This window comes from Scyliorhinus torazame, chromosome 12, assembly GCF_047496885.1.
Source record: "Scyliorhinus torazame isolate Kashiwa2021f chromosome 12, sScyTor2.1, whole genome shotgun sequence".
Lineage (NCBI taxonomy): Eukaryota > Metazoa > Chordata > Chondrichthyes > Carcharhiniformes > Scyliorhinidae > Scyliorhinus > Scyliorhinus torazame.
In genome coordinates this window covers 161,196,295-161,222,062 of record NC_092718.1, presented here as the reverse complement: position 1 = coordinate 161,222,062, position 25,768 = coordinate 161,196,295, and the positions used below count along the sequence as shown (strand labels likewise).

At 47.5% G+C, this 25,768-nt stretch overlaps 1 protein-coding gene across 1 annotated transcript in view; it reads left to right on the top strand.

The window, feature by feature from the left end:
• clip2 (CAP-GLY domain containing linker protein 2) overlaps window positions 1–25,768 on the top strand; it is a 114,046-nt gene that overhangs the window by 41,494 nt on the left and 46,784 nt on the right. The window contains 5 exon segments of the mRNA XM_072469292.1: window positions 238–435; window positions 12,075–12,178; window positions 14,934–14,994; window positions 18,216–18,320; window positions 22,003–22,917. Coding sequence (XP_072325393.1) covers window positions 238–435; window positions 12,075–12,178; window positions 14,934–14,994; window positions 18,216–18,320; window positions 22,003–22,917 — 1,383 coding nt within the window.

The following is a 25,768-nucleotide window of genomic DNA, read 5'->3' as shown; positions in this document are numbered from 1 at the left end:
ATGCTTTCAATCCTCCTCTTCACCACCTCTCCCATCTCCACCCAATCTTTTGTTTTGGATGATCGTGTTTTTGTTTTTCAATAATCTTTATTGTCACAAGCAGGCTCACATTAACACTGCAATGCAGTTGCTGCGAAAAGTTGACCAACATTCCACGGTTACTCGATGCCATTACTAATCCACCAACCATTGAGACAACCTGAGATTTGTTCCTCTTTTTCTCTCTCTCTCTCTCAGCTGACTGAGACATCCTCCCGCTACGCTCGGAAGATCTCTGGCACCACAGCCTTGCAGGAAGCTCTAAAGGAGAAACAGCAGCACATTGAGCAGCTGCTGGCAGAACGAGACCTGGAGAGAGCCGAGGTTGCCAAGGCAACCAGCCACATCTGCGAAGTGGAGAAAGAGCTGGCTCTTCTCAAGGCCACACACGCACAGGTACGGAAACGGGCAAAGGTGCAGCAATAGGACAGGGCCCCTCCAAAACCAACAAATAGCATTGGTCCAAATATTCATGAAGTGATGAAGTGACATGGAGTGTTGTCACTGCGGCAGAAGATAAAGGAGGTGAAGTAGATCATTCAGCTCTCCAAACCTGCTCCACCATTCAATCAGATCATGGGTGATCCACCTATCTCGATTCCACCATCTCTATTTCCTGTAATCCTGTAATTCCTCAAAAAAAAACTTACCAAATTCTGTCTTGAATATGTTCAACGACTGAACATTCCCAGCTCCTTGTGGTAGAGAATTTCAAAGATTCACAGCTCTTTTGAGTGAAGAGAAAGGCTGAACAACCATGCAATGTCTTTGTGTGACACAATTAACACAATATTTTTGCAAAGCAACAATGAGTTGAGCGAAGTTCATTGTTTTGTAAAATTGAGTTTAGCAAAACCATTAACAATAATGAACTGGAATTTGGATTTGGGGTTTGGAACTTGGGTTTGGACTTTGATATTTGGAATTGGAATTTCTAATTAGAGTTAGACATCAAAATGATTTTTATCTGCTATTTTAGTGAAGATGTTAACCCATTTATTTTAAACTGGCTGCAGTTGCTTCAGATCAATTCAGTTGTTTTGTACAGTTTAATGGAACTAAATAATTCCTCACTGTGTATTGGACATCCTTTAGCTAAATTGCCCTTAATTGGAAAAAATGAATCAGGTAATCTAAATTTATCCAAAAAAATGGTTGCAAAGTCATGGATGCTTGGGTTTCTTTTGAGTTTTTAAAAAGATTGTACCAGCTATAATGACTCTTCATTGATCTGTTGAAGTTGACTTTTGCTTAGCTGTGTTTTGATCGGTGGACCGCCTGAGAAATTGCCAACGGGTGGTGCGGGGGTCTACAGAATTGTGATGTTTAGCTTGTAAGTTGGACTGTCCCTTTTTGAAGCACTCCCCTGGTGGAATTAGTCTAAATAGGCAAATCCAGATAATTACATCACTTTGTAAACTGGTGAGCGCAATCACAGGGTTACTGGAACTGCTCACAGACTTGCATCTCCAGGACTGCATGGAATGACTAATCGTTTCTATTCACATCACGAACAAAGCGTAGCCACTGAGTCTGGAGTATTTCTGAGTGGTATAGATTAAATTTCCATCCCCAGTTAGATTGTTCTATAATGGACAGTTCAGTACACTGGTTGTTTGCCTGAAAAAAGTAGCAGACGTCAATCGTTAAGTTTGGTTGTGGCATGCACATTCTGCTGAGTTCAGTGTCACACATCTCTCCCGAAACTGAGCCCCAGGGCTCTCGGGGTGGGTGAGAGGCTGAGGGAGGGAGGGGGGTGTCGGAGAATCATGGGGGAAGCCATGGGGCAAAAGTCTCCTTGACTTCCTTTTTTAAAAAAATATTTTTATTCAACATTTTTGAAGATATAAATACGAAAATACAAAACCGATAGACAATCCCCAAAATCCACCCCACCCGATCCCACCGCCCCCCCCCCCCCCCCCCCCCCCCCCCCCCCAGCTTTTGACGATGACCAGTTCCTTGAAATACATGAAAAATGGCTGCCAGCTTGTGTAAAATCTCCCAATCGAACCTCTCAATGTATATTTAATTTTGTCAAGGTACAAAAACTCCATGAGATCCCCCAGCTACACTGAGGTACTGGGTGGAGAAGCTGACCTCCACTCTAACCCCACCTGTGTGAGCATTCAACGAGCCGAAGGCTATGACATTTTCCCCCGCTCCTGTCTGAAGCTCGTCTTAGTTGAATGAGCCCGAGCCTTGCACACGATGAGGTGGCATTCAGCCCCCCCCCCCGGCAGGGTTTCACACCACATCACCTCCTTCACTGCCCCCCCTCCCCCAAGTTCTTCCTCCCACTTGTCCTTAGTCCCCTCCAGCACCGCTGTGTCCCCGCCAGAATCCTCCCATAAAAGTAAAATGGATGCCTGACTCACCGTCTCCGGGAGTGACCCCCGGGCCACCAAGTCTTCAAACGCCTCCACCATTAACGGCACCAGTCGGTCTGAAAACATTTTATATATCTCCACTGGAAACCCATTCAGCCCCGGTGCATTCCTGACTGCATACTCGCTACCACCTTCCTGACCTCCTCCACCCCCCAACGGCTCCTCCACCTCTTGTTGATCTTCCTTCTCCACTCTGGGACATTCCAAAAACTCCACCATGTCCGAATCATCGTCCGCTTCAAATACTCCCTTCACCTTCCCCGGTTCCCACACCAGCAAACCCTCCCCTGTCTCAACTGCTACATCGCCGTATCCGTGGACACCAAATCAAACTGTGTCTGCAACAGCTTTCTACTGGCCAAATGCCCCGGTGCAGGATCCTCCAAATACTTGCCATCCACCTCCAATATCTCATTCACCAATCACTCACATCCCTCCCTTGCTTCCCTATCCACCTGCGCCTTCAGAGCCTCCCATACTACCGAGGGTGAAACCTCTCCATTCTAGTTAAACCCTACGTACTCACTCATCACCTCGGCATTCCATACACAAAAGCCCAAATCCGCAAGCACCCCCACATCCAAACTCCACAGCAGCTGTTGGGCCGGCCTCCACTCCAGCACCGCATCTACCGTGTCTACCAGGTGTGGAGCATGGTCGGAAATCACAATCCCGGCAACAACGACTTCCCCATTAGAAGTAGATTGATCCGAGAGTAGACCTTGTGTACCGGCGAGAAAAAGGAGAACTCCTCCTCCTCCTCCCCCCCCCCCCCCCCCCCCCCCCCATCCCCCAGGTGCAAAAATCTGGATCCGCTCCCACCATCCCCTTCAATGCCGGAAATACTCATCCCCCCCCCCCACCACCACCATCGGGCCCTCCTACCAAATCCCGATGCTCCCATTCCCTCGCCCCCAGTCACCATCAACCGCCTCCCCCCCCCCCCCCCCTCCCCTCCCCAGAAATATCCCATCCACTTCCTCCCAAAACCACCTCATTCCTCAGAACCCCCCATCCCTCACCATTCACACCTCCTAGGCACATCAAAACCTGCCTAAACAGGTTCAGCGAGCCGCTGCCCTTCCCAACGCCTCCCTCCCGTTCACTAGCTAACTGCAGCTTGCTCATGAGGGAGCCCCTCCACCAGAATCCCCCCCCCCCAAACAAATGAAATCAAAACCGTTCCACCCCAGCCAACCATCCTGCTGCCACAAAGCACCCCATCAAAACACGACCCTCCATATTCCTTCGCCCTGACCAAGTACTCATATTCAGGGCAAGGGCATCAAAACACCTGGACTAATGGAAAAAACAGGAAAATACAACTTTATCAAATATTTGTCCCCAACCCCCCCAAATAGCATCAAAGTCTTTCTTCCACCATACTCAATCCAGTCCCAGTCCCTCTGCTTTTACGAATGCCTCCACCTCCTTCGCCGTCTCGAAGAAATGGTCCCTCGAGTTGTGCGTAACCCTCAATTTCACCGGGTAGACCACTCCGAAGTGTACTCCACTCTTGTACAGTGCCACTTTTTCCCTGTTAAAGACCATCTGCCTCTTCATCAGATCCACTGTAAAATCCTGGTATATATGAATGCCGGTGCCTTCTCACGTCACCTCTTGTGTCTGCTTGGCCCACCTCAGCACCTTCTTCTTCGACTGATACCGATGGAAGCAGACTATCACCGCCCTCAGTGGCTTATCCGCTTGCGGTTTTGGCTAAAGCGACCGGTGGGCCCGATTCAGCTCCACTCAGAGGGGACACGTCATCCTCTCCCCCATGAGCTTCCTCAGCATCGTTGCAATAAACTCGGGCCCTCCACTCTCTCCGGCAGCCCCACGATCCTCAATTTCTGCCGCCGCAATCTATTCTCCAGCTCCTCTATCTTGGTTCTCAGGCTCTCATTTCTGTCCTCCACCTTGGCCAGTTCAACTTCCAGCGAGGCGAGCTAGTCACTGTGCCTCATTAGTGACTCCTCCACCCCTTCAACACCTCACCCTGCTCCCGCGCCGCTTCCGATGTTCTTCCAAGTGACTCCCTGAACAGGGCCAGCTGACCTTCCACCGAGTGCTTGAGTGATTCCAGCCTCTCCCTCCCATGCCTCCCAAAATGCCTGTTGAACAGTCATTCAAAGCCCGTCGCCATCACCTCCTCCAGTGTCTCTACCATTATACAGGCGGCCCCACCCGGCAAGCTTGTTATACGTTTTAGTTACCGTTGTATGAAGAGTCTGAAGTCCTGTTCCTTTTCACCAAAACACCACTTATTTCACTTCCACAGCCTCTGCACAAAACTCCAACAACACACCACCTGACACAAGGACCACCTGAAGCCCCTTTACATATCAGTGTCAATCATTGGATACTTAACATAAATGAAACAACTAATTGCAATGTCTCTTAATGCATTACTTAACTCTTAACCCATTACGTAACAGTCTCCCCTTTCTTGGAGAAAAGAATTATTAGGTGAAAACAAAATTTAAAGAAACTCAAAAACACATATGCAATTTCCCTCCTTTTTTTCCAATTTTTTTTGGGAAGAAAAAAAAAATCACAGATACAGGTGCCCTTTATTAACAATATCCAAAAGTTACATTTCTGTCAATATCTGAGATATCTAAAAGGCCATATCCACCGCCTCTACAAAGCTTACCGTCTCAGCAGCCAAAGTGCTTTCGACCACTTTCCTTATTTTCTTTGTTTCCCACACAGGAGGACAACATTTACCATTGTTCCCCAAAGGAAAATTATAAAACCTCCTGTGCTTGATTTGCATAGGACACATCACTATAAACTATGAATTTCAAGTGCCTACGGTCACCTAAAACCTGGAACCTCAAAACACACTCCTGCATTTTTTTTTAGTTGGGCCAAATGCTTTATTTGCTCTTATTATGTCAACCACTTTGGGATCATTCATTTTTGTACTCAGCTCTAAGACATCAAAACTCACGTCTGGTCTAGTCTGTCTACCTAACCAATTCAGTTGCCCAATTAAACTTTGCAGTTGCACTTTTTCCATCTTTGAAACCATTGGGTCTTTTTGTGAAACCCGGCCACGACTAATTGCTATTGGGCTGATGCTTTCCAAATAAGATTGCTGACATAAAGTTGCCCCTAACTTAGTCTGTCCGATTTCCAGTCCAATATATTTAAATGCACCGGAAGCCTGACTTCCGACCCTGAATTCTTTCCTCAAACCAGAGATTACCAAAGCTTCAAAATCACTAGTCCCACCCCACAAAATTTATTTGACATGCATCATAAAGATGCCAGAAAGGCTGCCTTTATAGTGCCAGTAAAACATTACCGGATCTACTTTCAACTGGTAACAGCCTAACTTTAACAAAACTGACCTTACCGAAAAATACCAGACTCTAGATGCAACATTTAAACCACATACACATTTGTTCAACTTCCAGAATACCCCTTCTGTGTTAGCTGCTTCTTTAGGAGGACAGAGAAAAATGTCTCTCTGGAGCTGATGCCCCTGCAAGAAGGCAGCTTTCAGATCTATAGATTTGCATTCCCATGCCTTTGTGGGTAAAAGAAGATCTTTAAAATTAACCTTTCCTGCTGTAGGTGAATCTACCCTTAAATCCTGAACTTCTAAGCTTTCTTCAAATCCCTTTGCCACAAGCCTGGCCTTTGCCTTATAAGTTCCATCCGGAGGAACCTTTTCCATACAAATCCATCTGTGAGATAGAGGTCTTTGTCCCCTATCCGGTACTTCCGTGTGTACCCCAAATTCACTCCAACTAAGCAGTTCTTGCTGTTTAGCATCTTTGATAACTTTTCATATAATTTATTGGAAGCCACCAAGATCTCACGTGCATGTGGGCTTCTATTCCTATTAGTAGTCGTAGTTTTACTCATGTTCCGAGACCTTGATAAACTACATCCCCTCTCCCGCCTGGTAACTTGTTCTATACTGCTACTGCTTGATCTTTCCTATCTGCTGTGGGATGTCCTTTCAAACTTCTCGACCTTTTCCTGCGGACTTGTTCACTAACAGATGTGCTATCTGAACTGGCACTGCGTTTCTGTGACCTCCATTTTTGAACTTTGTGTTCCCAATCCATTGTCTTAACTCCCTCCCCTGAATGCTGTACATTCAACCAATGTTTATACTTTCCAGTGGCCTTCCCTGCTCTAATAACAGTTGCATCCTTCCATTGACTAGGCCCTTCAGGCACGTATGTCACCTTTGTACCAACTTTTGGTAGTTGTCCTTTCGGAAAAATGGCCTTATCCCCGATCTTAAGGTCCACAGCCACAATGTCGTTAAAATCCCTGGCCAAAGGTAGGGTTACTATCGGTCATGCTGGTGTCCTTCTGTACTTCCTACAAACTTCACAGCAATCACTAACCTGTTCTATCAGTTTAGTATAGTCTTCATCCCTTACCCCTGCATCCTTTAATACATTTTCAGCCTCCAAGGAGACGGATGTGCAAATTGCCTATGCAGTTTTAATACAACAAGCTTTTTATCAGCGAAAGTCCCATTTTCAACTGCCATTAACACATCCTTAACCACTCTACTTGAAATATTATTTGTCAGTAATGAAATACAATAGTGTCCCGACTGTGTAAATTGTAAGTCCACCGCCTTTCCAAAAACTGTTGCCTTATCCTGTTCCATATCCAGTTTCATGTGTGCTTTCTTCATCGACGGTCTGCTCAGAAGCAAAGGTATCTCACTTGATACAACACCCGTGCTAATGAAATGATTCACTCCAGCAATATTGCAAGGGATCACCACTCTTTTCAGCAACTTCAGAGTAATATCATCCCCAAACCTGAAACTTGTGGAGCTTTCAAAGTCCTTAACCTTGTTACGACTTTCAACATTCAAGGAATCCAAGTAACATTTTAACCCGTCAATTCCACGCACAGTAGATGTGCAGCCACTGTCCAATACAGCAGAACTGAAGGATTCTGCAACCAACACCCTCATTACCGACGTAAAACTGCTTGTTAATAGGACAATGTCTTCTCTCTGAACACTATCTTTTTCCTCTTCTGACTCTTCCGTGTCATGTGTCGTTTCAAACACTCTATCATAAAGTTTTGGACATTTGAAGACATAATGGTATTGAGAGTCACATCGAAAACATCTATTTATCATGCCCCGTGCATTTCTGGGGTTCATCTTCCTATTGTAAGTTCTAACTGGGTTTCTGTCTTCATAATTTCCTTGTCTCGATCTCCTTCTATAGTCTTGGGCCCTGTTCGTAGCCGTACAATTTTGCCATCCTGTTAGTAGTGTATCTTCCATATTCTGCTCTCTAGCAGGCTGACCTATTTGAGTCATCAGAGCCATCGGAATCGAATGTTTCCCCAGAAACTTCTTTAAAGCTTTTGTCATCTGTTCGAATAAGGTATTCTCATCCGTAAACTGGACTCCTGTCAAAACCAGGAGCCTATCCATGTTGCTCACTCCAGCACAGGCAAGTAATTTAAAGGCGATGTTGAGGGAGTTCGGAGATTTCTCGGGATATAGACTTAACATGGGGAAGAGTGAACTATTCGTGATACACCCAGGAGACCAGAGTAGAGAGATAGAAGGCCTGCCTCTAAGGAAAGTGGAAAGAAACTTCCGATACCTGGGGATTCAGATCGCTAGGAGCTGGGGAACCTTGCACAGACTTAATCTGACACGATTGGTAGAACAAATGGAGGAGGACTTCAAGAGGTGGGACATGCAGCCTCTGTCGTTGGCGGGCAGAGTGCAGGCAATTAAGATGATGGTCCTCCTGAGGTTCTTATTTGTATTTCAATGTCTCCCTATACTAATCACTAAGACCTTTTTTAAAAAAATAGACAGGAGCATCACGAGCTTCGTGTGGGCAGGGAAAGTCCCGAGGGTAAGGAGGGGGTTCCTACAACGTAGCAGGGACAGAGGAGGATTGGCGCTACCGAATTTGGGCGACTACTATTGGGCCGCCAATGTGGCGATGATTCGTAAATGGATGATGGAGGGAGAGGGAGCGGCGTGGAAAAGACTGGAGAGAAAGTCCTGTAAAGGGACGAGCTTAGAGGCGCTGGTGACGGCGCCGCTACCGCTCTCACCAAAAATGTTTACCACGAACCCGGTGGTGGCGGCAACATTGAATATCTGGGGACAATGGAGGCGACAGAGAGGTGTGCGGGGAGCCCTGGTGGGGTCCCCAATCAGGAACAACCATAGGTTTGCCCCAGGAAGAATGGATGGAGGATTTCAGAGCTGGCACCAGTTGGGAATTAGGAGGGTGGGAGATTTATTTATAGATGGGACGTTTGCGAGCTTGGGAGCATTGGAGGAAAAGTATAAGTTGCCCCGGGGAAACTTCCTTAGATATATGCAGGTGAGGGCTTTCACAAGACAACAGGTGAGGGAATTTCCGCTGCTCCCGGTACAGGGGATTCAGAACAGAGTGCTTTCGGGGGTGTGGGTCGGAGAGGGCAAGGTGTCAGAGATATACCGAGAGATGAGGGAAGAGTGGGAGGAGTTGGTGGGCGAATTAAAAGGAAAGTGGGAAGAATAGCTCGGGGAGGAGATAGAGGAGGGTATGTGGGCTGATGCCCTAAGCAGGGTAAATTCCTCTTCCTCGTGCGCCAGGCTTAGCCTGATTCAATTCAAGGTGCTATATAGAGCACACATAACGGGAGAAAGACTGAGCAGGTTCTTTGGAGTGGAGGACAAGTGTGGGAGGTGCGGCGGAAGCCCGGCAAACCACGCACATATGTTTTGGTCGTGCCCGGCACTGGAGGGGTATTGGAAGGGAGTGACGGGAGTGATTTCCAAGGTGGTGAAGGCCCGGGTCAAACCAGGCTGGGGGCTAGCTCTATTTGGAGTTGCGGATGAGCCGGGAGTGCAGGAGGCGAAAGAGGCCGACGTTGTGGCCTTTGCGTCCCTAGTAGCCCGGCGTAGGATTCTACTCATGTGGAAGGAGGTGAAACCCCCCGGACTGGAGGCCTGGGTAAACGATATGGCGGGGTTCATAAAACTGGAGCGGATAAAGTTTGCCCTGAGAGGATCGGCTCAAGGGTTCACCAGGCGGTGGCAGCCATTCCTCGACTACCTAGGGGAACGTTAGAGGGAAGACAGATGACCAGCAGCAGCAACCCAGGGGGGAGGGGGGGGGTGAAAGTTTTAGTTTATGTTAATCGATTAGATTACCATGTTGATTAGCCATTTGTTTATTGTTAAACTTTCTTTACTGTTATGTTTGATCTGTAAAGGGAAAAAATTTTGATCGAAAAAATTTTCAATAAAACATATTTTTAAAAAAAAGTAATTTAAAGGCCAACACAGACTGTGGAAAGTCTAGGTTGTGTTTCTGCAGCCTTTTATATAGTCTGCCAAATTCCATTATATAGTCTTCCATGGAGAATTCCTCTATTTTCCGGAACTTATCAAATTCCGACCATGCTTCATACGCACTTAACAAGTCATCTTTCTTGTAAATCTTATCCATATATTGTAATAGAGTCCCCAGACATTCTTCTGAGTCTAACTCTTCCAATTCCAGCTCAGAAAGCACTTTGTTTTGGATTTTACTGTCATAAGGTAGAGAAAGAGCCAATGCCATACCTTGTTTTCTCTTTCCCAAAGCAGTTACCTTAGTCCACATAACTACTGCACTTCTCCATTGGTCGTACGATTCCCTTTCAGAAAATAAGGGAGGATAGTCATATCCAGCCATCTTTATCCTCGGTTCAACCATGTATCTTTTTTTTTCCTTCTCACTCACTCCTTTGGTTTGATCAGGAAAAGTTGTATCTTTCAAACCTTCGCATTTGCACAGCAACCATTCTTTGCTACCATTGTTATACATTTTAGTTACCGTTGTATGAAGAGTCAGAAGTCCTGTTCCTTTTCACCAAAACACCATTTATTTCACTTCCACAGCCTCTGCACAAAACTCCAATAACACACCACCTGACACAAGGGCCACCTGAAGCCCCTTTACATATCAGTGTTAATCATTGGATACTTAACATAAATGAGACAACTAATTGCAATGTCTCTTAATTCATTACTTAACTCTTAACCCATTACTTAACAAGCTTCCCTCCACCATCTTCCCTGCCAGCGCATCTTTCGCTGTGCTCCACCCTGATGGCTGACTGGCATTCAAATCCTTCTTCCCAGTGTTCTTTCGCTGGCACTTGGACATTCTTCGCCAAATATGTCTCCCCGGGACTAATTTTCTGAAGATTCTTTTCCCCCAAAATCGGGTGAAAAGGACCATCAACCCAGGACTCTAGTGGGAGCTACCCTATGTGCGATCTCCTCCTAGATGTCGACCAGCAGTGGGGAAGATGGAGGGTGTCCTTGCCATCCAGAGGCCAACTGAAGCCCTCAAACCAACAATTTGGGACCTCTTTCTTTTGCTGTTGGCATTCTACAAGTGACAGATGGGCCCTCCACTGTGTGGGAAGACTGCCCAGTAACACTTGGCGGCCTCCTGGCAAGTTCAGGGTGGGGCCCTCCTGATTGGGCACTCTGAGGCATTGCCAAGCAGCAATGGCAGCCCCCGTGGCTCAAACCCCCTGACTTCACCAACCATGCCCACACCCCACCCCAACCCCACTTGCCTGACTGGCTACGGTGGCGCCGACTCCACTTGCCTTCTTGAGAGGGTGGCTGTCATGTGAGTATCCCTTTAAGAAAGTTTTAGACTCTTATTATGTGACTTGTAGCATATTGGGCTGTGGCTGTCAGGTGAGAGGGATTTTTTTAGGTTTCAGTTTCAGTTTGACTGCTTAGGACTGCAGAAGGAGAAAGATGTGTTTTCCCTGTCTTTCTCTGTTTTCATTTTAAAAGCTGTTCCAGTAAAAAGCACATTGGGTGTGGCTAACTGCTTTGGTAACTTTAAAGATAGTGTTGCTTTCCGGAAGGAGCTTTGAATCTGCTGGTTGGAACTGGATCAGAATCTCAGGGAAAGGACCAGTCCCATTCAAGTGAGATTACAGTGTGCTGGGTCACGCCCTTGAAAAGGGGTTTTCGTTTAATTGGATTTTATTATTGAATTGGAACAGTTAAGGGGGAATTCATTAAGTGTTAGATGCATGGATTACTGTAGCTGTGTGGTGTCTTTATGATTGATATAAATTCTTGCTGTGTTTATATATATATATATATTAGGAAGTCTGATGAATCACACCTTCACTGAAGGCTTTTGTGCTCATCCTAGCCAAATTCAACACACAGGTTGTAGGTCAGGTGAACTTCATAATGCACTTTGAAGTTTCTAAGCCCTGGCCCATTACAGGCATCCATGCTGCTTCTCCGGTATGGGTGCAGTCCCAGCAGTGGCCACTGCTCTCTGTGGCGCTGCTGAGACTGTCAAGTTCCTGGTCTCCAGTGGGCAGTTCTTGGAGGCAGGATCTCGCCCCTTAAAGAGTCAGAAGCCTCAAAGACGGCTCATTCACTGCTGGGGCTGAAGCAGGGTTGGCCCCTAGCTTTCCAGCCCACCATTTTCCTGTCAGTCCAGCCTGATGTCTATTGCATCAAGTGTTTCCTGGTCAATAACTGGTCAAACAATAACATGGCGCAGGGTCTATTGCAATAAGTCATTTAAACAGGGTGGACATCTCTATTCCCATAGCTAAAAGCCAATCAGATAAGAAGTGACCGAATATTTTTCCCTGCAGTATGCGACAGAGGCTGAGGCGAATCTTCTGGCAGCGCGATCCATGCTGAACAATGCTGAGAAACAAAAACGTGAATTGTTAAACACACTGGAGGAGGAGAAAAGGTAAGATGTAAACCCAAGAGACAGAAAAGGGTCAAGGATGTGTGTCCAGAGAAGGGGAGAAAGGAAGGTAAAGGGAAACTGGTTTGCCCAGGAAGTGGCAGAAAAGCAGGCAAGAGGATATGATGGTAATTTTGAAATGAAGTGGGAGATTGTACGGCCAGACACCTCAAACGCAATCTACTGGGAGCGCGGCTGGGAGAGGCCTCCTACAGGCTTCCCGACAGCCTGTTCGCCTCATGAGATCTACCCAGACGTCGTGAGGCATCGCGATCAGGATCCCGCCCACAATGGCAATCCCACTCACATGCCTAAGTAGGTTTAAAATCTTTCTGGGCATGCTGACCCGGGATCTACCGGGCTCCCGGCATCTACTAGCCTCCCCAGGGTGTCCCCAGCTGGCCACCATTCAGTTCTGGTCCACACAAACATGGACCAGACGGAACGGCACCTGGGGGATCCCCCGGGCCCCTGAGTGGTCAGGGACAGTGCAGGGTGACCCTCCCCCTTGAACGCGGACTCCTTGGCACTGCCACGTTGGCATCTTGGCCCCACCACTCTGGCACCTCCAAGGTGCCCAGGTGGCATTGCAAAGCCGTCAGATGTACTGCCAGGTTTTCAGGGTGGCACTGCCAAGGGACAGGGCCTGAGGAGGGCCTGGTCCATGAATGGAGGATGAGGGGGAGGTGTAAAGGGTGGGGGAGTGTAGGGCGTGTATGAAGGAGCTCCAGAAGGTTGGGGGAGTGTAGGGTGGGGATCCTGGAAGGGAGGGGGAGGCCTGAAAAGGGGCATTTAAAAGGCCTGAAAACCCCATAGCGGGGTTTCATCACATGGTGGGCAGGGAGGTGGGGGGGTAATGCCCATGTGTTTGGGGTGGAGGGATGTCGGGGACCCCGAAGCCCACTTCAAGATTAGGGCACCCTTTCAAAATGGCGGCCTGATCTCTGAGGAGCCAGTCTGGCCAGCGAGTTCAGCTCCCCAGTGATGAAAATAATTCTAAGTGTGGGCTTGACCGGGGAGAAACGGCCCAGAGCCCAAAAAAGTGACTTGTGGTTAGATAGCAGTGGGTACTCGCCGACAGAGCTGGCAGGAAACTCTCAGCAAAACCCGCTGCAAGTGACACTTAGAAACCATTCCGTTAGATCGCGCCCCTCTTGTCTGTGTAGAATGGTGTCAAACCATGCTTCCATTTAACGGTAGGCATTTAATGAACTCATGTTCCACTGCGTAGATTAAGAGATAACCTAAGATAAAAGCAAATTACTGCGGATGGTGGAAACTGAAACCAAACAGAAAATGCTAGAAAATCTCAGCAGGTCTGGCAGCATCTGTAGGGAGAGAAAAGAGCTAATGTTTCGAGTCCAGATGACCCTTTGGGTTAAGAGATAACCTATTAAGTAAAGGGAGATTTTTGCTCTACCTCTGTACTGTACTGTGGTCCACGTGACAGTCCCGAACCCAGGCAGGCAGTGCAGTTGTTGACTTACAATTGCAAAAGTGAAAATGTGTTCCCAGCATAAGCACTGATGTCATTCACCCTGATGAGCACATAGATCACGAGAGAATTGATAATAAACCCATCTTGTTTTGATGTTGTTTTTCCACCCATGCTGTTAGATTTCCCATTTTACTGCATTTTCCCCATGAAGGATGGCTGGAATTTATTTGGCGGGTTTATATAGGACCTTTCACATAATAGATCAACCCAAGCAGCTAGACGCGGAAGGATGTTGAGGAAGGAAAAAGAGTTTGTCGGGATGATGGAAATCACAAAGAGTCGGACTTGAGATGGCTTTAAAGGGTGTGGGGAGTGTTGTAGTGACTCAGGAAGTCCAGAGGGTCTAGCTCAGATGGGTGAAGGCTTTGTGTATTTAGTGGACTGGTGAGGACCAGAAGTCGGAGTTGGGAAGGGCAGAGTTCAGGAGGTGGGGTACGGGACTAGACTGAGTTACAGGGAGTGAGACTGAACAAGAGTGGCTCAATGAGCCACTCAAGCCTGTTCTGCCATTTCACTAGACATTGGGTGATTTGTACCTCAACCCCATTTACCCCCTCAACCCCCATTTACCCCCTCAACCCCCATTTACCCCCTCAACCCCCATTTACCCCCTCAACCCCCATTTACCCCCTCAACCCCCATTTACCCCCTGAACCCCCATTTTCCCCTGAACCCCCATTTGCCCCCTGAACCCCCATTTGCCCCCTGAACCCCATTTACCCCCTGAACCCCCATTTACCCACTTCAACCCCATTTACCCACTTCAACCCCATTTACCCACCTCAACCCCATTTACCCACCTCAACCCCATTTACCCACCTCAACCCCCATTTACCCACCTCAACCCCCATTTACCCACCTCAACTCCAGCTTTGACAAAGAGTCATCCAGACTCGAAACGTTAGCTTCCTTCTCTCTCCACAGATGCTGTCAGATCTGCTGAGATTGTCCAGCATTTTCTGGGTTTTTTTTCCAGATTCCAGCCTCCGCAGTAATTTGCTTTTATCAGCTCCATACCATTTGATCCCTGAACCCAATTACTCAGCATAACTCCATCAATCTCGGGTGTTAAAATTTCAATTGATTGTTGTCTATCACAGTTCTTTTGCACATGTTTAGATTTTGCAGAAAGAAATGCCATTGCTTGCTCTGACTCCAGCAAGCCACCCCAAAATGTTGGGATTTGTGACGCTGGAGTGTGTACAATATCCCTGAAGGCTTAACTTTAATTTTCGCCCCTTTGCTTTAATGGTTTTCCAGGAAAATTGAAGATCTCCAGTTCCGAGTGGAAGAAGAATCAATTACCAAAGGAGATTTGGAGGTAAAAGTGTGGAGCACGGATAATGCGACCGCTATCTCGGTAGATGAAATGCGTCGTCGGACTGCTCATCGATAAACCCAAGCTGGGAGACCAGCATTGACCTGCCTTCTTTTCCTGGCTTTTCCTCAAATTGTGCTCCCCCATTTTCCATGGCAGGGAACATCTGGATGGCCTGGTAGGGGGTGCATCATCACTCGGGTTGATGGTGTTTGTAAGGATGTCTGCACTCTACCGTCCAAGGAAGCCATTTGGCCAGCCAGGCATATAGGAAGAAGGAAAGTAGAGCATTTTTATTCCCTGAGGTTTGAGGGGTTCATTGGTATGCCCGTTCAATGCAAGATAGTTTGAAAAATAAAACTGTTATGCAAGGCATCCATCAGCTTGGAATCTTCATGACCTAAACTCAGGAATTCCAAAATAATGTGAGAACTGCTGAAATAATCTTAATCGTCCCAATTTCTTTTCTCACTCTTTACTCAAACTTATTGAGACCGAAAGTCTGAAAACAGACTTGCGTTTGGTTTAAATTTTAATTTTTGTTGCTGCCTTTGGGAGAGAGAGCACAACCTTCCCAGTCTTCCACTCCTGGAGGACAGAAAGTGGGCAGAATTATAACTCAACCTTTTGCTTTGACAGAGTGGGTTGGAAAGAAGAGAAATGGCTTAGTTGATGTATTTTACTTTTTGAGAATGGTGACCTTGATCACTCTGCTCCCACAATGTTTACAGCTGTGGACCCTGGAGTTTTGTTTCCTGTATGTCATGTCTGTGGATGTATGACGTTCCTCTTGATTGACAATTTAACCTATGTTTTCTTTTCATTGTCGAAGTGTGTGATAGAAGACACCTGCATGTAGTAAACCCATTGGCCTCCTGCCAAACTGCATTGAGTAATGGGATACATCCAGTTTCTACCAGCAGTCGGATGCTATTTCGGAACTTTTTTCGAATAAACCTTAGTGGAACAGAAACCCAATGAGTAAAGCGAAGATCCGACCTAGAGTCTGGAAAAAATGCAATTCGACCCATGTCCCAAATAGTCTATTTGGAGATGTTGCTGATCTCCCAGTACCAATTAGTCGAATGACTGCGTCTGGGACATTTCAGTTAGAACAAACAGTGAAGGAATTGTTTCTCGCTGCAGGCTTGTTGTTTCTTGTTGTTACGCGAGCAACACCCTCCATTGTGAAGTGAGGTGAAATGCATCTACATGTGCCTTTGAATTGCTGCCAGTTCCGCATTTAAGTCACTGCTCAGTGCAGCTTCTGGGGCACTTTACACTGCATTTCTGTTTTTAGCCATTTTGAATGAAAAGGGCTGACCATTTAAAATGTAAACCAACCCATTACTTACTGACTCTCTGCCGTTTGGGGAAGGCAAGAGATGCCTTGCGGCAGCCAACACATAGCAAAGGTAATCGTGTGGCAACTGCACCCAGAGCCTCAGGGCCAAATACTCACCGTCTTGCTTACTCTTTATACCAGTTAAAAATAACCGGACAATTCTCCCTATCTCAAATTTAGTGACAGTAATCCCTCTGTAATGCCCAAGTGTGCTAGAGCAATGCACGGGGAAGATGGTGGCGTAGTAGTACGGTCACTGGTCTAGTAATCCAGAAGCCCAGGCTATGCTCTGGGGACATGGGTTCAAATTCCACCCCAGCAGCTGATGGGAGTTTAAATTAGACTAAAGGAACCTGGAAATGCAAACCAGTCTTCATAATGGTGACGATCAAACTATCATCGATTATCGTAAAAACACATCCGATTCACTGGAAGGAAATCGGCTGTCCTAACCTGGTCTGGCCTACGTGTGACTCCGGAGATACAGCAATGTGGTTGACTCTTAATTGCCCCTCTGAAATGGCCCTGGGTTCAAGGGTAATTAGGGATGGACGACAAATGCTGGCCCAGCTGGCGACGCCCACATCAATGCGCCACAGTACCACATGAAAGAACACATTTTCAAAAATATTTTTTTTCTGGCCCAAAACAAGGGCTGTTTTGATTCTGGAATGCTGAGGTAATGTCCATCACTGCAAATAAAGATAACGCCCAGCTCAAAAGATATAACCCACTCGAAAGCGAGGCAGAGGATTAATCCCTGAAGGAACTGAATGTGAGCAAGTTGGAACCAGATATCTAATTACAGATGATTCCGAATTCTAGGTCGGAATTTTATCAGCTAGCAGTAAAAATCAGTGTACATGGAAATGATTTAAAAGCTGTCAGGCGGGTTTTGCTGACCACCCCACCGTGTTTTTCAGCGGGGAGGCGGCCCATCAGCGGGATCTACTGGGTCCCACCGTTGTCAACGGGATTTCCCATTGACCGTACCCCTCACCGCCGGGAAACCCGTGCGCAGGCATGGGACCGGAATTTCCCGCTGGCGTGAACAGCCGGTAAATCCCACTCGTCATTTTGGTAGCATGCAGGGAAAAGTGGGATGATGCAAAAGATAAGCATTGACTGGACTGGTCATGAGAAAATAAATATTCGTGGTCATCTAATTTTCCATAAAGCAATCAGCACTCTGTGCGTGTTTGCAGTTCTGCTCCCCATTCCTTCCTGGGTCCATTCTATTCCAATAACACGGAGAGTTCCGTGCAGAAAGCAGCTTTATTTGACTCCTAGTGACCACTCGGCTGAAGTGTGCAGGGAGCGGGTCCAATCCATGCTTTGATTTGGGGTCCCCTAAAAATAGTTCAGCTGCTTTTATTAATTCTGCAAGAAAGGAGCACAGGAATGCCATCCTACAAGTGTTCTTTCTCAACGTAAGGATGTGGTACTGTGACGCACTGATTTTCAGCACGGCTAGAGTTCCCAATCTCGACCTTGCTGATGTGAGGAGCTGTGCAAGCCTAGTGATTTCTGTGCCCCCCCCTTCCCTAACGGTGGGGGAATAAAAAGGTAATATTTTACGTGCGTCTGTCAAATGTGTGACTAGCTTGAAGGCTCAAACCTTTGTGTCGGCCTGTACTACGTGAAATGTAATACTCTCTTTGGAATTGCTTTGACTGCTTGATACATATTATGAAAGATCAGCAGGTGTCATTCAGGCAAAAGCTTTGTCCCTCGGTTGTGAATACTTGACGGTGTAATCGTTTTGCATTTGCCTCCTTCCCCATTGATTTTATTGTGCTGAGCTGTTACAGTCTGTTTGTGTCTCTCTCTCTCTCTCTCTCTCTCTTTCCTTTTCACCTTTTTCCCTCGGGATTAACAGACTCAGACAAAGTTAGAGCATGCCCGCATTCGGGAGCTCGAGCACAGCCTGCTGTTTGAAAGGACCAAAGCTGGAAAACTCCAAAAGGAGTTCGAAGACACTCGGGTAAAAGCAGTTCATGTGCCTCCCCCCCGCCCTCCCCCACCCGTCCCTCAGTCAGTCTCATAGCTTGCCTGAGAATGGCTTGGCATCACCAAAGCTTCCTTTTATTTTCAAGCATATTAGGTTTTGTTTTCTGTCTTGCGCTTTGCGTTGAAATGGGAGCGGTGGGGTGGGCTTTCTTTTCACTTCTACGCTTGAAAGCCTTTTTATATTTTTGCTTGGCATTGGTCTGCTAAAACATTGCTTGGTACGTCACCCAATGTGCTGAAGCTTTCTGACAATCATGTGGAGACTCAGCTCCCTGCTAAATCGCGAGCTCTGCCTGTGGTCTGGTTGCATGTGGAATTACTTAAAGTGCTGGTGAGCTAGCAAATGAATCATAAGTCTTAAATCAGATTAAAATAACATAGGCATCTTCAATGGTTGGCCTTAATGAAGGGTTCATATTAACAACATGATATTGTGGGCTCATTGTCCAGTGTCCCCTGAACTTTGTTCTCAATGTTCAGTGCAGTTAAGGCAAGGTGATTATTGGAGAGATCAATTGCCAACTGGCACGGTATGTGGCCATCACTGACACCTACTGCTCATCAGCGGTTGCCCTTGAGAAGGTGGTGAGCTGTTGCAACCTGCCTGGTGAAGGTGCTCCCACAGTGCTGTTTGAGAGGGAGTCCCAGGAATTTGACACAGCGACGATGAGGGACCAATGGCATACGCCCAAAACAGGAATGGTGTGCGACTTGGAAGTGACGGTGTTCCCCTGTGCAGTTGCTGCCCTTGTCCTTCTAGGTGGCGGTTACAGTCCTTGTAGAGGTGATGTAGGAACCTGGATGGAGGGTGGGGGGAGAATGCACATAGAAGGAGGGGCACATTAAAGTAAGCAGAGAGAGGACCAAGGATGCAGCCATAAAAATACAGAACCGGTCAAATTTTCTGGCCAGTTGCTGCTTGACAGTGTGCAAGCTCCGTAAGATTCACAAGGCCCAGGAAGACCAGTAGGTATTTTCAGGCTAGAGGTATAGACTTTTGTTAGTTGGGTGCAGTAGAAAGGCCGGTATAGCCAAAGCACCTACCCCACTGCCACTGCCAGAGTCTGAAATTGAAATGAAATGAAAATGAAAATCGCTTATTGTCACAAGTCGGCTTCAAATGAAGTTACTGTGAAAAGCCCCTAGTCGCTACATTCCGCCGCCTGTTCGGGGAGGCTGTTACGGGTATTGAACCCGCGCTGCTGGCCTGCCATGGTCTGCTTTAAAAGCCAGCTATTTAGCCCTGTGCTAAACCAACCCCGTTTGAAACTAGTTGCTGACTGAAAAATGTTGGTTTGTGATTTATGCACCAGTGAGGCAACTCCCCTCAGAAGGATTCTAGGAAGTGTGGAGGAACAGAGGGATCTTGGGGTCCACGTACATAGATCCCTCAAAGTTGCCGCCCAGGTTGATAGGGTTGTTAAGAAGGCGTATGATGTGTTGGCTTTCATTAACAGGGGGATTGAGTTTAAGAGCCGCAAGGTTTTGCCGCAGCTTTATAAAACCCTGGTTAGACCACGCTTGGAATATTGTGTCCAGTTCTGGTCGCCTCATTCTAGGAAGGTTGTGGATGCTTTGGAGAGGGTGCAGAGGAGGGTTTCCAGGATGCTGCCTGGACTGGAGGGCATGTCTTATGAAGAAAGGTTGAGGGAGCTAGGGCTTTTCTCACTGGAGCAAAGAAGGAAGAGAGGTGACTTGATAGAGGTGTACAAGGTGATGAGAGGCATGGTTAGAGTGGATAGCCAGAGACATTTCCCCAGGGCGGAAATGACTGTCACGAGGGGGACATCATTTTAAGGTGATTGGAGGAAGGTGTAGGGGAGATGTCAGAGGTAGGTTCTTTACACAGAGTGGTGGGTGTGTGGAATGCACTGCCAGCAGAGGTGGTGGAGTCAGAGTCATTAAGGACATTTAAGCGACTCTTGGACAGGCACATGGACAGCAGTAAATTGAATGGGTGTAGGTTAGGTTGATCTTAGATTAGGATAAATGGTCGGCAGAACATTGTGGGCCGAAGGACCTGTACTGTTCTTTACTGTTCTATTTTCCAAACCTCCATAGAATCATAGAATAGAATCCCTACTGTGCAGAAGGAGGCCAGTCGACCCATCGTGTCTGCACCGACAATCTGAAAGAGTACTTCACCCCAACTCACTACCCGCTCTATCCCACTAAGCCTTTAATCTAACCTACACATCATTTTGGACACTAAGGAGCAATTTAGCCTGGCTAATCCATCTAACCTGGACTGTGGGAGGAAACCGGAGGACCCGAAGGAAACCCACACAGACATGGGGAGAACGTGCAAACTCCACACGGACAGTCACCCGAGGCCGGAATTGAACCCGGGGCCTCTGGTGCTGTGCGACAGCAGCGCTAACCACTGTGCACCATGCCACCCCAAAAGGTTCAAACAAATCAAATCAACAGATGCAAAATAGTGGTGCAAATTGAAGTGATTTGCCCGGACTTTGTGCTTTGGCCTATCAGAGGTCGTGTGTTGGATTGGCAGGGTTTGTGTCTACATGGCAATAGGCAATGAGGAAGGCGAATGAAACAAAAAAGATTAGGAAAACTAGACCAACACTTAGACACTGAATTATATAATACTTTTATTAAATAAATAATACCTTTTGTGGCAGAGTTGCTGTCATTCATTAAAATACTGGCGCATTTGTGACACAGTAAGCGGCCTGCTAATCATCCTAGCAGCTCCTCACTATTCCCCAAAGGGAAGAGGTCTGTGTGAAGATATTAAACAAGGAAACAAGCTCCCAGTGAACAGTATATTAACGCTTTAGAATAGATATACATTATGGGGGAAATGCCCACAATATATAACTATAGAGAGAACCCAGTGTGAGAGACAAAGCACAGTGAGAAATTCTATCAAATACATGAGTGAAGGAGTCAAGGTTCAAGGGCCATAAATCGGAACTCTTGCAGGAAAACTGCAGATTGTTTTGTATAAATAGAAAATCTAATATTGGTGTCAGTCAGCAGGAACGGCCTTGTGAAGTGGTTGTATAAATGTTTCTAGACAATGGTCTGATTGATAAGGTTAGGAGATGGGGAGATTGAAGACATTGAGGTTGAACCCAATGACTGGAGCAGTCATTCGTTATTCCTTTCGGACGCACCCCGTCTCTGACTCAATGGATGATCAACAAAATGAGCCCCGAGTGTCATCATTGTAATGTGAATGGTCAATAACCTACAGCCCTAGGCTGCTGATCTCCATTGTGCCAGTTTTGATAACGTTTAGAGATTTATGATTTGTCTAATGGTAAAAGCAATGGTTTGAGCTTGGGGTCTTTTCCAGCACTTTCCCAAAATGGAGGGGTCCCTGCAGCATGACCAAGACTAAGCTTCATATACAAAGCAAATTGACTAGACATTGTGGCACTGTGATACTGTAGTGTGCTTCTATACCAACTGTTGTACATATCAATTGGCAATATTCCAGCCACCAAACTAAATCTGTGAGTTCTTTGTTTCTACTATCTAAAGATCAAAGGTATAGAACGGCAACTTTACATCAAATAATATACCGAAGCTGCCATGCCACACTTGGCCAGTCTGCAAACCATTAATAGAAGCTACCGAAGCAGCAAACGTTGGATACTAACTGTTTTCTTTTGCTTTTCTGACTCTAGCTCACAACGGTAGCTGAAAAGTCCAGGATCGTGCAGCTGGAGGATGAACTCAGCTTGCGGAACAGTGAGATTGAGGAACTGCAGCAGAGACTGAGAAGCTCGAACAAGTCAGACACGGCGGAGCACAGTCTCAGCCTCCAGTCGGAGGTTCTCAAATTGCGAGGACAGCTATCGTCGGTCAACAAGGAGCACCAGACTGAGAGTGTCCTACTGAGGGAGAAATATGAGGCCAGGCTGCAGGAGTATCAAGCGGAGACGGAAAAGTTAAAGGCCGCCAACAAGAAATACTTGCAGGATATCAGCGACCTCCGGCAGAAGCTGCACCAGGCAACGAAGGAAAACATGGAGATGATGGACAACTGGAAGAACAAATTGGACACCCTGGTGTCTGACCACCAGAAATCTCTGGAGGAGCTTAAGGTCTCATTGATTGCCGGCAGTGATGTTCAGAACAGTGAGCTGGTCGAGCTAAGAGCCACCATGGAAAGCCTGAAGATGGAACACCACCTAGAATGGGAGAACTTGAAAGCCAAGCATGAGATTGAGATGGCACTTCACATAAAGGAAAAAGAGGGCTTCAGAGTTAAGCTGCAAGAAGCCAAGTGTGAAGTGGGAGAATGCAACGCAGACTGGAGGGGCAAATTGGAGCTGACGACGAGTCAGCACAGGCAAGAGCTCCAGACGACCGTTGATCAGCTCCGAAATACTGAGCTGAGGCTCAGTGAGCAGGAGAAGCTTCACGCCGGCTACAAAGACCAAGAACAGGCCATCAGCTTCTTAAAGGAGCAGATCTCTGCGGCTCAGAGACAAATGATGGACTATGAGGCGCTCCAGAAGTCTGAGATCCATCACAAGCAGGAAGTTAAGCACCTTCAGGAGAAGTTGCACGCACTGGAAGCACGCCATTCTTCGGAAGTATGAGAATTAAAAAAACAAAACAATAAACATACCTCTGGTCTGTTTGTGGTAGGAGAAATCATGTTAGCCTTGCTGTGCTCTGATTAAGATCAACTCAAGAATATATCAAAGAAAAATTAACCTTGTATTAATAACGTGGGCTTACATCAGATTAAAATAATAGATGTCTTTGAAATTTGATAAATATTAATTAAATATTAATAGACACAGTCATGGGCCTATTTTTATGTACCGTCTGTACATTGAGTTGAAGAAGTAACTGTTCAGTTAAATGGCAGGGGAGAATATGTTTGCTTATGTGAAATGTAATTTAATGGTTCGATCATTCTTAGCGTAGCTGCTATACACGGGTTCTTGCCGCTGAAACTCACAGCAAATGCTTGAGAGGAAATGGCCAACAAACGACAGGGAGTTTAAAGAGGCAATTTCCAGGGCCTGCCAATGCCTAGGGAAGTTTATCCAGTTAGTTATGGTTTATCCAGTTAGTTATGGTTTATCCAGTTAGTTATGAGCCAGGACTCAACCTTCACTCCAGAGTGAGTCGGCTGTTCAGCAAGCAACGGAAGTCACACAATGGTTCCCCCCGGTGGCCCTGTTTTAAGGAGGAGGAAATTGGCCAGAGTTCCCACTCCTAACCATGGTTCAGCAGCCACCTCGAGGCCCCTGTGACTAATGATCACCGGTACTTCTATCAGGTGCTGGGGGGGGGGGGGGGGTCAATGCCCTGGAACTGTACCCACAAACTGCTTCCCAACAGAGTCGCCAGCAACAGAGGAAGTAAGCAGTGAATAAGACAGCAGCCAATTTAGTCTTCAAAGGAGGAAAGGCAAAGAAAGGGCTCAATGTTATGCAGAGACAGTGGGCCCAGCCATCAGCTGGGATAGTCTTTGGGCGAGCCCATCTTTGGTAGTCCTGGAAGCCACAACCAGATCTTAAGATCATCGGGCCAATAGTTGCCTGAGGCCATAGCATCTGTCCCAATGAGGGAGGCTGCCCACCTCCGCCAAAACCACCCCACACACCTCTTTCTCTCCCCCCCCCCCCCCCCCCCACCCACCTCTTCTCCCAAGGGTTTTCATGGGATGTGGGTGTCACTAGTTAGGCCAGCATTTATATCCATCCGAACTGACCATGGAAGCTAAATAGCTGGTTTCACTAAAGCCAGTTAACCAGGTCCCAGTGAGAGGTGCTGGGGATGGGTGTGGCCAGCAGCCGGAGGCTGGTGGGATGTTCAGTGTCCATTAGGGAGACCCTCTGTGGGGCACAGGGGGCGGGATTCTCTGATCCTGAGGCTTAAGTGTTGACGCCGTCATAAACGCTGCCGCCTTTTTCGACGGCGTCAACATGGCCTCAGGAGCAGGAATTCTGACCTCTACAGGGGGCCAGCACAGCACTGGAGCGACCCACGCCGCTCCACTGCCGATCCCGGCGTCAGATGGGCGCCGCGGGTCTGCGCTTGCGCAGTAGGACCGGCGCAATTTCCGCTCATGTGCGGTGACACTCCCTTCTCCGCACCGGCTCCGACGCAACATGCCATAGAGCTACAGGGACCGGCGAGGAACGAAGGAGGCCCCCAGCCCGAGAGGCTGGCCCGCCGATCGGTAGATCCGGGGGTTGGAGCCCCCCCCCCCCCACAGGCTGCCCCCGGATCCTTCCTCGCCGAGATCCCGCCGGGTAAGACCAGGCTAGAATGGCACCGGTGTGACTTGGGTTTTTTTGTACGGCTGCTCAGCCCATCCCGGGCGGAGAGTCGCCGGGGGTGGGGGGAGGGGGGACCCGGAGAGCGGCCCCTGGCCCGCGGCGCGCCGGGGCCAATGGCGCTGATTCTCCGCTGTCCAGAGAATCGCGCTCCAGCATCGGGGCAGCGTGGCGCGATTCACGCCAGTCGTGGCGATTCTCCGGCCCGGCCCCGGGGTGAGAGAATCCCGCCCCAGGCTAACTAAGCAGGAGAGACCATCCCCTTCAGAGCCCTGAGCCAAGTTGCCAAGATATAACTGGCAGCCTCATCACGTTATGTAGGCCCCCACCATTCTGCCCCACCACCCTGTCTAGGGTCACTCTGATTTGTAACTGACTACCAATCACACCAATTCGGAAGAATGTGCATTGATACAGCATCTCATAACCCCATTAAGATGTTCCAAGGTGCTCTACAACCTGTGCAATATTCTTTGTAGTTGGTGAAGCTGCAGCGCATTTCCAAATGTTCAGGTGCCCCAGGCAGAAAATTAGGAATTTTCAGTTCACTTGACCAGGCAGACATATTTGAAATGAACAGCTTAACTAAAGGATATTGGGGATGATATTCATTTCTATCACATGTTATTACTCAGTGGTAATGACCTCACCACCAGCAGAAGCCAGAGTTTTATAGATGCCTAGGCTCGAGTGCCTCTCCTGATCACTCGGCTCCCCTGCTGTGTACCTTTAATATGCAGAGCTGCCCAGTATTGGTTAGGGTTAGGGTTAGGGATAGGGTTTGGCACCTGTATCTCCAGCCTAATGTTAATGAGGCCAAAGCTTCAAGGTCGTGGCCATCTCCTTGCTGCAGTTACAAGCGATCGGCTGGTTCAGCCAAATATCGAGGTCAAGCATTTTTACAATGCAGCGATTCCTTAGTACTGCAATGAAATGTCGTTGTAGATTAGATGCTTAAATCTGCAGTGGGGTTTGAACCCTGATCTCTAGTGGCAAGAGTTGTGTCACTTCCCCCAAGCTAGCAGCAATCTACCAGAGAATGGAGAATTCAACTTAGAAGCAGACACTTGGAAGTTCCCCACTGACTCCAAATTGGAGCAAGAATCTTTCTCACAGGAGTAATATTGCTGCACCTAGCAGAGGGGTCTTG